The 13,102-nt window shown below is 47.1% G+C and overlaps 1 protein-coding gene across 5 annotated transcripts in view; it reads left to right on the top strand.

The window, feature by feature from the left end:
- Nucleotides 1-379: 379 nt before the first annotated feature.
- Setd7 (SET domain containing 7, histone lysine methyltransferase) overlaps nucleotides 380-13,102 on the top strand; it is a 54,470-nt gene continuing 41,747 nt past the window's right edge. Inside the window, exons 1-2 of one of the 5 annotated variants that reach the window (XM_033760041.1) lie at nucleotides 380-717; nucleotides 4,814-4,943. In XM_033760041.1, the coding sequence (XP_033615932.1) occupies nucleotides 651-717; nucleotides 4,814-4,943 (197 nt within the window). In that variant the 5' untranslated portion in view covers nucleotides 380-650. The remainder of the gene's footprint in view (nucleotides 718-4,813; nucleotides 4,944-13,102) is intronic. The other 4 variants (XM_033760042.1, XM_033760043.1, XM_010636307.3 and 1 more) reach the window with 4 other exon arrangements.

Genomic DNA, 13,102 nt, shown 5'->3' with positions numbered 1-13,102 from the left:
GGTAGCGCACACCTGTAATCCCAGAATTTAGAGGCTGACACCTGTAATTCCAGAATTTAGAGGCTGGGGCGGGCAGGAGGATCGCTGTGGGTTCGAGGCCAGCCTGGGCTACATAGTGAATTCTGGACCATAGGGAGGCCCTGTTTCAAAACAACAGCAACAACAAAAACCAGCCTGAGGCTTATGGATCTGTAAAAAAGGAATGTTTAGTTTCCAGTGTTATCCTTCAGGATCTTTGGAAACAAATATTTACTGTTGTATCTATTTCTTTGTCTCTTCACTGATACAAACTTGAATACAAAGAGGTGCCAAATATCAGCTCAAATAAATATCTCGTGTCTGTCTACATAGATGAGTTGCAGTGGTTGAGAAAAAAAATCACATTTCCTTGCAGCTTTCAGAAGATTTCCCAGAAGAGATGGCAGAGTAGAGTTGAGAGGGGAACTTATGCAGAGGATAGATAACCCTTCATTTCTGCGGGAACACGGGGCTTCCAGAGGGAGACGTGAGGGGGCCCCTTGTCTGGCCCCCATGCCCTGGAAGAAGAATATGCTGCGCATGCGTGGTGCGGCCAAGTGTAGTGATCGGGCAGACCGGAAGTGGAAGAGGAGGGCAGAAGCGGTGGATAGGCAGGGAGAGCGGTGCCGAGGATGGGCCGGAAGTGGAAATTCCAGAAAGACCTAGGAGACGCTGAGGAAAAATACTCCAAAGAGGGAAGTAAGTAATCAGAGTCCTCAGAACAAGGGCCCAGGATGAAAACAAGCAGTGCAGTGTACCTTTACCCAATCCCTTCCAAATAGTAAGAACATTTTTACTAACAGCCCCGCTCATGTCCAGGCCTGTGGGTCTGTAAGAGGACGTGCACAGACTTAAGTGCACTGGTGGTAGCACCCGCTCCTCCTGCACCAGGTATTAAATCCATCGCCCTCACTACCAAGAGTTGAGTTCTTGCAAAGAATCAGCCTCAAAATTCAAATGATATTTTAACAACACGTGTGAGGGACCCTGGTTCTAAGCGAGGCACGCACACGGGCTCTCTCGGGTCGCTGGTGAGTAAGCCCAAGGCGGCCAGCACTAGGTGCCTGATCCGGAGGGAATTTCCTGTGCACGCAAAATGTAGGAAAACCCTCGCCCAGATGTAACTCAAGGGAAAGATTTAACTTTCCATCCACTAGTAGATAGTGATCTCTATGACAAAGTGAAGAACACTTGTGAAATTGTTACTTTTTCTTTTCCTTTCTCTACATCCAATAAATATTGTGGCCTGAAAAAATGCAGACATGGTGTTACAAACACAAGAGCCACCACTGAAATCAGTCTTCCCTGTGTGTGGGCTGGTGTTCGCCCTGCCAGGGAACTGGCCAGCAAGGCTGTCGCCTGACTTGGCGCACTCTGCAAACTGACCTCAATCGGAGCTAGGAGGACCTCTGTTTCTGTTTGAGTTAGGTAACACGGGCAAGGGACAGGAATTTGCAATCCGGATATGCTGCAGAAAATCTTGGCAGTTCTGGGAGGATTATCTTGGCCACACAGTGGCCTCCCACGTCTCTGCTAGGGCCTTGTGCAGTTCTGTCCTTTAGAGATTCCTCGTTCTACTCTCAGCAAAAGAGAAAGGGTGCTCAACTTGTTTGCCCTCCTTTGAAGAGAAAGGTGACAGCTTTGGGGAAGGGGCTTTCAGCAGTCATCAGCACATACAGTAGTCGTGTTCCTAGGGCAAGTCAGACGGCACTGGTGACTTCATCTGTAAAGTGGAAATTTGGGAGGATACTGTGAGATTTAAATTTGATAACAGGAAAACATTCAGCCGAGGGCTGGGAAGTTCTTTCTCTTCCCTGTGTATCAGTAACCCTCTCCATTAAACTGACTACTACTCATGTGACATGACATCACGTGACATGATTGTCCAAATGGTGTTTGAACAAGCATCATGTTGAAAGGAGATGTGGGTGATTCCATCTCTTCCCATCCTCCATTTCTTTGTGGTGACTGGTTTGGCTGTGGCTGTGTTTTGTTTCTGCTTTTGTAAGATCTAAACTTCTGTTTGGAAAACTACTACGGACTATTAAATATGCAGGGTGGAAATCATGAATGATCACAACCTCTGCTTTGTTTAAATGATCACATCCTAAGGATGCAAAGACAATAAAACAAGTCTGTGCTCTAACATATTTTAGAACCGTTACACAAGCAACTTAAAAACCTTAAGAATGGCAGGGAAGGGACTGGGGATATGGGTCTGGTAGAGAGCACTTGCCTAGCACGCAGAAGGCCATGAGTTCCAACCCTAGGACCAAAAAAAAAAAAAAAGTTTTTCCATGATGAGCGTTACCATTATGTACTGCAAAAATGTAGTAAGAAAACTTCAAAAAACTTAAATATCTGGAAAGGGTCATGTGCACAAGTACCTTTTCCTATCTGCATACTAGGCAAGCTCTTTACACCCCAGTGCCCCTGAAAGAAAGAAGAAAGAAAAATTAAGGAAAAAGGCATTGAAACAGGTATCCTCATGGAGCTGGGTTGAGATTTGTTGTGCTCTCAGTTGGGATCAGTACAGGGCTTTTAGTGTGTTATTTGACACCTCCCACTTTCTCTAATATCTTAGTTCCGCAGCCCCTTCACTGATTTATTCAGAAACAAGACAAGGGTAGAGGAAAGGGGGGATGAGTTTACATTGTAGTTTTTTTTCCTTTTGTACACATGGTTACCATAACATTTCTCTTGATCTAAAATGAAATAAAATCTATCAACATTAACTTTTTAAAGTGTGAAATTTGTGAACTGTTTTCTATGAGGAAAGCATTTTCAACAAGTTAATGAATACTCTCCTATTAGGCTAACCTGATTATTCTGATATTTGTACTTAAAAGTAGGATACCAAATCTACAGGAATGTTAATGACTAAATTTAATTTGATCTCAATAACATTTCATAAAGGCAAGCTTTTAGCTATACACTGGCTTTTGGTGAAAAGGAAAAAACTAAGTTTCATCTGTCATGGTGAAAATGTCACCAGTGGATATTTAGAAAAGATGATTCAAATTATTTCATAAAATTTTAAGTCACTCAACTATGTCTGGTACCTTTGGGGGTTTTTTTGGGGGGGTACCGGGAAGCAAACTTGGATCCTTGGACTTGTGAGGCAGGTGGCCGAACCACTGAACTAAATCCCTGTCCCAGGTACCATTGCTTTTTGAATGAAAAGGAAGCAATTATGGCCTAGTTTCTTTCTGACTATTAATTTCCTGGCCCTTGTAGAACACGTTTGCATTAAGGGGAGAACTATCCAGATGGTGAAGTATTTAGCCTTTTTTTTTTTTTTTTTTTTTTGGTACCAGGGATTGAACTCTGGTCCTTGAATTTGCGAGGCAGGCAGCAGAACCACTGAGCTAAATCCCCAGCTAAGTAGCCACGTTTTCTGGCAGTATGTTCAAGGTAACTCATTCTTTGGGGAATGCAGCAATAGAATATTGTATTTTTCTGCTGTTATATTATTTCTGTAATCAATAGTACAAATAGAGTATTAATCCTTGGTAAGAGTATTCACTGTCTCAAGGGATGGTATTCTTGGAATTTTTTTTCTTTTTTCTTTTTCTTTGGAAGCAGGGCTCAAACTTGGTCCTTGCACTTGTGAAGCAGGCAGCGGAGCCACCGATTTAAATCCCTGGCCCGGAATTTTTTTTTTTTTGAGGTGCTAGGGTTAGAACCCAGGGCTTTGCGCTTTTATTATATTAGAAGAAATCATTTTAGGAGACAAAAGCATTCATCGTGGTGATATGATTTGTGTTTTCTTTTATGCCTGTGAGCCATCTGGAAGCCACATTTTAGTGTTTAATGTGCCTGCATTGCACAGTGGTTAATGTTTTCATTCCTTAACCTGGGTGGTTAACCCAGGAAAAAGCCAGGAAAGCAATGGCTGCTCTTCTCTTCATCCATCAGCAAAATCAGTCCACCGGAATGACTGGGCTGGCACCATTGGGATGATGCCCGGGGCTTGTGAAATATGTGGAGAATAATAGGGAATCGAAACAGTGATGGAAATACATATATTCCAGTGTAGTCTGTGAGCCGGGAGGGACCCACAACTGGAAGATCAGGGTTATGACTGTGGCCAAAGTTCAGGATTGCTACTTAAGTGGCTATGGGGACACTTCTGGCTCCATTTAAAATGCAGCCTCGGACACAGTGGTACAGGGTATATGGTAAGATCATTGCTAGACATTCACAGCTGAGCAATTTTATAAAGTAAAACAATAAAGGTAAGCTTAAGTTTGAGCTCAGAAGGACTGTCAGTCAGTGAAGTGTATAAACACTGTGGTGGTGTCTAGTGTCGGAGATGTGGCTCTGTCCTTCGGTAAGTCTCAGTATGACATGTGACTTGGGTTTTTAGGCTGGCTACTGTCCTCCCTTAGATGATACATAAAATCATATTGCATACTTGCAAAATGCAACAGTTAGATAATGTATCCCAAACAGAGTAGCAGGCGGGAGATGGAGGACCTTAGCTCCAGGTATGAGAAGTTACCTGAGGAAGTACTTGGTACATTGTAACCAGCACACGAGACGATCTAACTCACAATAATCCTCACCCCCAGGGAAGCCTGTTTCTGGCTCATATTCCGAGACGTACCTGTGCCCCTCTGTGCAGTTCCACTAGTGCAGCAATCTGTGTAACCATCCATCCAATGGATGTCGTCCCCGGGAGAGGCGGGGAGAAAAATCTTCACAGCTCTGTGGCCTTGTGCCAGTAAAGGGGCCCTCTGGTGGCCAGCTCGGGAGCTGGACCGTGTTAAGGCTCACTGTGGTTCGTCCTTAGGGCATCTGGACGATGATGGATTACCGCACGGGTTCTGCACGGTCACCTACTCGTCCACAGACAGATTCGAGGGGAGCTTCATTCACGGAGAAAAGAACGGACGCGGGAAGTTCTTCTTCTTCGACGGCAGGTAGTACACGTTGCTGTGCTCTGTTCTGTTTTGCGTGTTGCGGGGAGGGGCGCACTAGTTCATATGAAGGAACTGCTACAAATCAAGGGAGTTGAGTGACAGTTTTTGTGCCTGCAGCACACACTGCTTTGGTGACCCCAGTGGCTCCACGAAGCCAGCCCTAGTGTGCTGCACCAGGGCATGCCTGTCCAGGTGATGCTCTGCCAGGACTGACTGGGTGGTGGCGGGGTTCGCACAGATACACCCCCTGGTCACCCGATCCTTGACGGAGCCCGTCTGATCGTTCCAGGACTGTAGTGCCTGTAATGAAGTCACACCGAGGATTCACTTTTGTTGGTGACCAGTTTGTTCAGTGCAAACAGCGAGTGGCCGGTTCACACTCTTCCAAGTGTAAGGTTTACTTTGCTGAGTTCAGCCCACTCTCCCAGCTGTGATTTTTCTGTATCCTCAAGAAAGATGGGGCCACCACGTTGCTTGTTCAGCTTTCTCCATGCCTCACCCTGTTCCTTGCCCCCTCCCCCAGCACTGCTGAAGAAAGTACACATCCTTGCAGGCTGAGCAGTCTGATGAAGGCGGGTACATGTGGGAGGCTGAGCTCCTGACTCAGTCTTTGGGACAAATGGTCTTTTTATGGGACACCTTCTCTCTGACATCAGGACTAGTGCTCCCCATAGTTCTCCTCTAGTTAAAAATTTTTTTCTTTATATTACTATGGATTAAACCTAGGGCCTATGTGTTGAGCTACATCCCTAGCCTCTTTGTGTTTTTTATTTTGAGACAGGGCCTCCTTCAAAAGTTACTAAATTGCCCAGGCCGAACTTGAATTTGCAACCCTCCTGCCTCAGCCTCCCACGCTTTGGGATTACAGGCATGCACCACCATGCCCAGCTCCTGGGTAAAATACTGTTGCTTTCGTCCTTTTTTGAGGAATCTGAAGCCAGGACACAGTCAACTATCTGCAGACCCACAGGCTGGGAAATACAGAAAGGGACATAGTGGCCGCGGGGTAAGGAGTCTGGGAGACAGCACTACTCACTACACCCCTACACTGGCACCTCGCCAGACCTCCCCAAACCGAGGACTGCTGGGAAAGGCAGCAGCTGAGCTGACAGCTGCAAGGTGATCACGGGGCCTGGACTGTGACCCAGAAGTACTGTGGGTGCCTGCTGGCTGCCTGTTCTGGGTCTCTCTCAGGGTGTTCACATCACTACTTTGTCTCAGGAGCCCTTTCATGGTCCAGAGGGCGACTCTAGCTGCTCCATTGCAATGGCAGTTTATTTATGGCTTTTTCTTTCTGGAAGTGTTGCTTCCTACTCATACTACAATATTCCTTGAACAGTATATATTTACATAAAAGTGTCTCATTTCAAGCTGGGTGTGGCGGTGGATGCCTGTGATCCTAGCACTCTGAAGGCTGAGGCAGGAGGAGCACTGATAAATTGAGGCCAGCCTGGGCTGCACATGAGTTCAAGACCAGCCTGAACTGCATAGTGAGACCCTGGTTTTTGTTTTTTGTTTTTGTCATTATTGAGTTTATTGGTACTTTTTAAGTAGACAGTACAGTTACATTCATCATTGGGATCTTGTACCTTTACATGACAGGTCTTGGTTCTCATTTTTCCCCTTACCCCTGCCCTTCCTTCACCCCCTCCACCCTCCCCTATTTACAAAGACTTTGTTTCTAGTTTTTCCTTGAGACCCTGTCTTTAAAAAATAAAAAATGTTTTCTTTCTCCTTTGTATTCAAGAATGGAGCCTTAAGGGCAGAATCTTTAACTGTTACATCCATTTTGCTTCATAGCACTTTCCTTTGATTCTAAAATAATAATAATAAAGTTCTCACTGAATGGTTATAGGAGCTGGAAAAGAGGGTAGAATTCACCCAGAACCCTCCTCCCACCATATACTCACGCCTTAGTCTAGGAGTTTGATGATTGTAGCTAGTGACTGGCTGTTTGGTTACATCCGGGGTCGGCTACCTTTGGCTTCATGGACCTGACGCATGAATGTTAATGGTTAGACGGGGTTTCTGAGCCGGTGTGCAAGAATGAGCTCCGTGTGACCCCAGAGACCACCCTGAAACCTCCCGGGGGCCTCCCTGCCGGCCCCAGGGCCCTTCCTCCACTTACCCAGCCGTGCCACGCGGGTGCATTCACCCGTGCGTGTCGCAACACGGAAGCCGAAACCCTGGGCCTGGCTGAAGCACAGGCGTAGGAACCGCAGAAAATAAATCTGTTAGCCTTTCCCCCTCTTTGAAAAGGCACCAATTCACGACTTTTTACTCCCGTCCCTCAAATGCCTGTAGAGATGGAGGTCAAATAGTAGAATGTGAGAATGCCTGGGGTAGAGAGGATCTCGGGGTGACCTGGTTGGTCTTCAGATGGGGGTGCCCGAGGGCGAGAAGGCCCTGTCGCTTTTATGACAGGGCGAGCAGCTTCGGGACAGAGCCTCAGAAGGTCATTGTCATCTTTCACAAGCCCAATACCGATCATGTTATGGGACATCTTCTAAAGAAGTTGCTGTAAAAATTAATGAGAAGGTCTTATGACTAGAGAAAAAAGATGTGTAAATGCAAAAGACATAAATAAGTTTTTCTGGGCTGGGAAGTTATCTCAGTGGCGCTGCACTAGCCTCACAAGTGCAAGGTGCTCAGTTTGATCCCCAAGTACCAAAAAAAAGTCTTTCTAAGGGGACTGTGGAAAAGTCAGGATTTTTAAAAATGGGATACAGTGCCTTTATTTATATTTGTCTATTAACTTTTCTTCTGATGCATTAGATAAAGTTAAATAGGAACTGTATGCCTTTACTGCTAGGACGGTGTACCTTTGGTCTGGAAAAATTCCCTCCAAAAGTCTGAAATCCAGATTTTAAAACAAAAGCACAGAAACACAAGCTTTGTTAAAGAGTGTACTTAGCCAGGAGTGGTGGTGCACATCTGTAATCCTGACACTCTAGTGAGATCCAGGTCAGTCTCAATTACATAGTGAGACCCTGTTTCAAAAAACAAAAAGAATGTACTTAGTCCTACAGTGCTGGTTTATATCCCCACCAAAGGACTTGTTCAAAAGCATGGGAACCTGTGTTTGGAAAAGGGAAAATTACAAAGTGTAGTAACAGAAGATTTGGCCCAGTGCTTTCTCTAATCTTACATGAAATCTGTATCCCAGTGTGTGATTGAAGAGAAGGGTTCAAACAAGTATGAATTATGACAACAAAATTCTAAAATCAACTTTTACCTTGACATGGACTATGATAAATCTGAATAAGAATTTTAAATATCCAAGCTACCAGAAGAATTGGCCCTGTTAAATTGTTTAACCACATTCCCAGACAGAAGCAGAATGTTTCATTTTGTTTTTAAATTGCAAATGTAGCAAGTGCTTGGTGGAATAAAAAGCAACAAGAAATACACAAATATTAAAAAGTGAAAGTGCTTCCTTTTTTTTTCCAGTACTGAGCCTGGAACCAGGGCTTTCACACTGAGCTACATCCCCTGCCTCTTTTTTGTTTATTTTTCTTTAAGATTGGATGTGTCGGGGCCAGGGATTTGGCTCAGTGGTTCCACCACCTGCCTTGCCAGTGCAAGGACCCAAGTTCCATCCCAGTACAAAAAAAAAAGGCTGGTTGTGTCTGAATTGCCCAGGCTGGGCTTGGACTTGTAATGCTTTTGGGTCATCCACCCACCATGCCTGGCTCTTTTGTTTTTAATCCCCACCTCATGTGGTAGAAGTAAAATGTGGAAACAGTGACTAGCTGGTCTCCTTGTCAGCTTTGGTAGCCAGAATGTACACTGTCCACCTGTTTTCTACTTCAGACACTTTGCAGTTTTGAGATTGTGACCAAGACTTGCTCTTAAGCAAAGTTCCTGAGCTGCCCATTCAGTTGGAAACCTGCAGTCAGGCCGCCCCTTCTTATCGGATGGCTTTTCCCCAAATGGGGAAGGAATGGGAAAATGAGCCTGATTTTTAAAATCATCTTTTTGGGCAGCTGCTATTTTCTGTTTTCATCCTTCTGGAAGGAAAGAAGAAAACTGCCTGCACATTAACTATTTGAGACTTCTTAGCATCTACTGAGGTCCAGATAGAAAGGCATCTGGGTCATTAGACAAAAGGGACCTTCAGGTTTTCGGGTGTGGTGCTTTGGCTGGAGTCCTGGGGTGTATTATGGAGATTGGATAGACCCAGCTCTAATTTTCATGGTGATCCTTGATTCCGGATGCTCATTGTAAGGCTTTTTTCCAGAATTGTTCTTAGTTCGATCAAGATACACAGATCCAGAGGCAGAGCTTGTCACTCTCCCGGGATGGAACAAGAGAGAGCATTGCGGCGCTGGTGGCTTTCCTCGGGGTATGGATTAGTAGGGAGACACCGACCCTTAGCCAGATTCGGTCATTCGGTCAGGGTGATCCTCCTGTGCACGTCGGTGCCGACGCCTCTCCTGAACGTGCGCTTGGAGCTCCTGACTCTGTCCTCCTGTGCCCCAGTCACTTCTGCCCATCGGTCTGCTCCCTGCCACACCCAGAGGAAAGTGCTCCCGGCTCGCTGGCCGGGCAACCTCAGCCAGGGCCCTGTGTGGCGGTCCAGCTTTCACAACACGAACATGCCTGAGTCTGGGAGTGAGGATTGAGAAAGGAAAGAGCACTCAAACCTGAGCGGAGACGAAGAGAAGTCTGATTTATTTCACAGAAACAGCTCCTTTTATAGGTTCACATCAACAGGAAGCTTTTAAGGGCACACAACAAGAGAAAACACCAAGCAATTGTTTTTATCTTTATGTAAAGACCGGATTTCCTGACTCTTATAGATAACATGGCTAACCAGTTCCTGTTATGGCAGGGTCAAAGAACAAAGCAAGTTTAACAAACAGTGTCCTTGAAAAGTAACAAATGTTGCATAGATTGTGTCGATGCCTTAATTGTACAGGAAGAAGTTATTTTCCAAATGTCAAACTCCAGTGTGCCATGACTGGGCCCCGACAGCCCTGGGGAGCCGCTGAGGAAGCCTGGCGTCTTCCAGGTGACAGGTCCGGGCAGGGTTCCTCGAGCTTGGTTTTTAGAAAATGCAGTTGGAATGGACCCTGGAAGTCGTGTATTCCGGCCTCCCACACGAGGCTAAAGTCCCTTCTCTGTTCCTGAGAGGCGTCAGGCCGGCTTTTGCTCAGCGAATATCTTCATCTGTATTCTAAAGAGCGTTTGCCATTGAAACAAAAGACTTTGTGATGTGCACAAAGACAGGGAGTGGAGGAAACGGGTGACTGCGTGTCTCCCCTTCGTACTGCAGCACCGAGCACCTGGCCCTCCTAGCAGTCTGTGAAATAGGGCTCATGGTCCTGTTTTACTTACAGAGAAACTCAGACACAGAGCGGCTAAGTAACTTTCCCAAGGTCTCCTAGCAGAGCTGGTGCTAAGACTCAAACCGGGGTGAATTCAAGATGCATTCGGTTTTAGAGCCAATCCGCTTCCTTTGGGGGAGGGGGCAGTGAGACAATCTCACTGTGTTATCCAGGCTGGCCAGGTACTTGCAGCGATCCTCCTGCTTCAGCCTCCCAAGTGCTGGGATCACAGGTGTGCGCCACCGTGCCATAGAGCTGACCCTTTTTTTCACAGCATTTGCTACCTTCCTGTAACCAGAAGCAAGAAAGTAGCAGTGGTCCTGACTGCCTTGCTCTCTTGTCTCACTTTTGGTCACTGGTTGCTTGTCATTGTGAGAAGCTCCCAGGTCCCGGCGGGACTTGAGCTCTTATCCCCAGGGAGTGTAGCATCTTGGTAGGCGTGTGGGGGATGCAGTTTTCTTACGGATTCAGTCGAAAGAGCCCTCTTCTTCCCTCCCCACTCTTCTGCTTTTCATTTGCAAAATGGAGATGAATATGTCTACTGCTCAGTTTGGATTGGATGAGAAAAATCCTGCACTGTGTAGGGCACCTAAGAACCAGGAGATGACGATGAAGGCGATGATGACCTTTTATGGTGGCTGTCATTAGTTGATAGCAGTGGACGTGAGAACGCCTGTGTAGGAAAAACACGAAGTGTCTGTCTTGTTTTCCCCCCACTCACACAGCAGTTAACAACAGCTTTCTGTGAACTCAGAAGGTGTTGGGATTTCTCAGGCAGCGAGCGGCGCTGCAGTGGGTACCAGCCGGGGTCCTCAGAACTGTTGTGGTCCTGTCTACCTGAGGACAGTGCCAGACCCTGTAGGCTAAGGGCTCAGGCCCCACGCCTGTCTCACACCACACGTTACCTATTTGTTTGTTTGTTTGTTGTCTCAATTATTATAGTTCTGGGGACTGAACCCAGGACCTCTGTGCTGGGCTTCATCCGCAGCCCTTCTTTACATGTTTTATGTTGAGACAGGTTCTCGATTAAATCACTAAGTGGCTTAAACTGGGCTTGCACTTGTGACCCTCCTGCCTCAGCCTCCCAGAGTGCTGGGACTACAGCCATGCACCTGGCTCCCACCAAGCACCTGTTAGATGCCAGTCTAAAGTCGCACATTGTTTTACTGGTTCTTCTCACCACACGCTGCTCTGGTGAGCTTGGTTTGTGGAGCGATGCGTAGGACTCAGGGATACCGCGGAGATGCACCGGGCCCAGGCATGTGGGAACTCCCAGGCTTCCTTCCCTCCTGGGGCTTGCAGCTCTCTCAGGCACAGGTGGAACTGCTGTGCTCGGTTTCTATGGTGACCTGGTGCTACTGCAAGGGGCTGGGTCTGTCGGTGCTTGGCTGCTGCCTCCAGTGGGTGGGCAGCACCCTCTGCAGTGAGGAAGGGCTCAGGACCTTCTCTCGGACAGGGCAGGACAGGGCAGGGAGTTGGTTTCCTCATGACCTGCTCCAAAGCAGAGAGGCTGGGGAAGAGTGGTTTGCCTGACGCCCTTCTGCAGCCCATTTGGGGAAGGGAGTGTGATAAATGTTTCCGAATGGCACCTTGCCTTAGTCGGTCTGGGCCGGTAACACGTCCCGTCTGGGTGTTTTAACCAACAAACATCGTTTACTCCTGTCTGGAGCCTGGCGAGCCCAGGTCGCAGTGCCAGCCTGCAGTGGATGGGCCTCACCCGTGGTGGCAGCCTCTCCTGCTACCCTCGCGTGGTGGAAGGAGTGAGAAAAAGCGCCCCCCTCTCGTCAGTACTGGACAGGGCCACAGGGCCTTCACACTGAGCTACACGTCCAGCCCTTTTTTATCTTTTACTTTGAGACAGGGTGTCCCCGAGTCGCTAAATGGCCTGGGTTGGTCTTCAGTTTGCCTGCCTCAGCCTCCCAGAGTACTGAGGTCGCAGGCGTGTGCCACCGCTCTTGGTTCTGCTGTCTTTTTATAAAGGTGCTAGCACTATTGAGAAGATCTTTGCCTTCCCTGGGGCCCCATTTATTAACACCATCGGCCTGGGGTTGGAATATCAACACGGAGAACTCTGGGGAGACCCACACACTCAGTGCATAGCCGGAAGTTTTTATTTGGGGGGTGTTTGTTTGTTTGAGGCAGAGTCTCATTGTGTAGGCCAGGCTGGCCCTGAGCTCAGTACATAGCTCAGGCTGGCCTCAAACTCTCAGCAGCCCTCTTGTCTCGGCCTACTGAGGTCTGATAGGCTTGCACCACCACACCCCACTCTTTGTTTTTTCAAAGGGAAACGAAACTCACTGTTCTTCAATATATTACTATTCTTTTGAGGCTTTGTGATATTCAGATTGTCTAGGCGCGTAGATCTTCTACTACAAGGTAAAGGAACAACTGTGGAGAGAGTAGGAGGAGGCCTTGGCTTGCTCACCACGCCCTGGAGGAAGCTGAACTGGCTGGATGAAAGTTGCTTTAGCAAATGGATTGGGTCTTATTACTTTGTCTGCAGTATTTTAAGATAATACATGTTGTCATAAAATATTCCTAACAGTCTCGGTTTGCTTGGGGGTGGGAATTTAAAGTAGAATTTGATTCCTTTTAATTTCCCTCTTGGCTCTAAGATTGTTACAGCTGGCAAAGGAAGGGGGACATGGCACACGCCTGTAACCCCAGCACTCAGGAGGTTGAGGCAGGAGGATCGCCCAGAGTTCAAGGCCAGGCTGCAAGCATGGCAAGACCCTGTCTCAAGAAAGAAAGAAAGAAAGAAAGAAAGAAAGAAAGAGAGAGAGAGAGAGAGAGAGAGAGAGAGAGAGAGAGAGAGAGAGGGGGGGGGGG

This window comes from Fukomys damarensis, unplaced genomic scaffold, assembly GCF_012274545.1.
Source record: "Fukomys damarensis isolate Sample0158 unplaced genomic scaffold, DMR_v1.0_HiC HiC_scaffold_38, whole genome shotgun sequence".
Classification (NCBI taxonomy): Eukaryota; Metazoa; Chordata; class Mammalia; order Rodentia; family Bathyergidae; genus Fukomys; species Fukomys damarensis.
The sequence above is the reverse complement of the archived record's forward strand: the minus strand, read 5'-3'. Positions and strand labels throughout refer to the sequence as shown.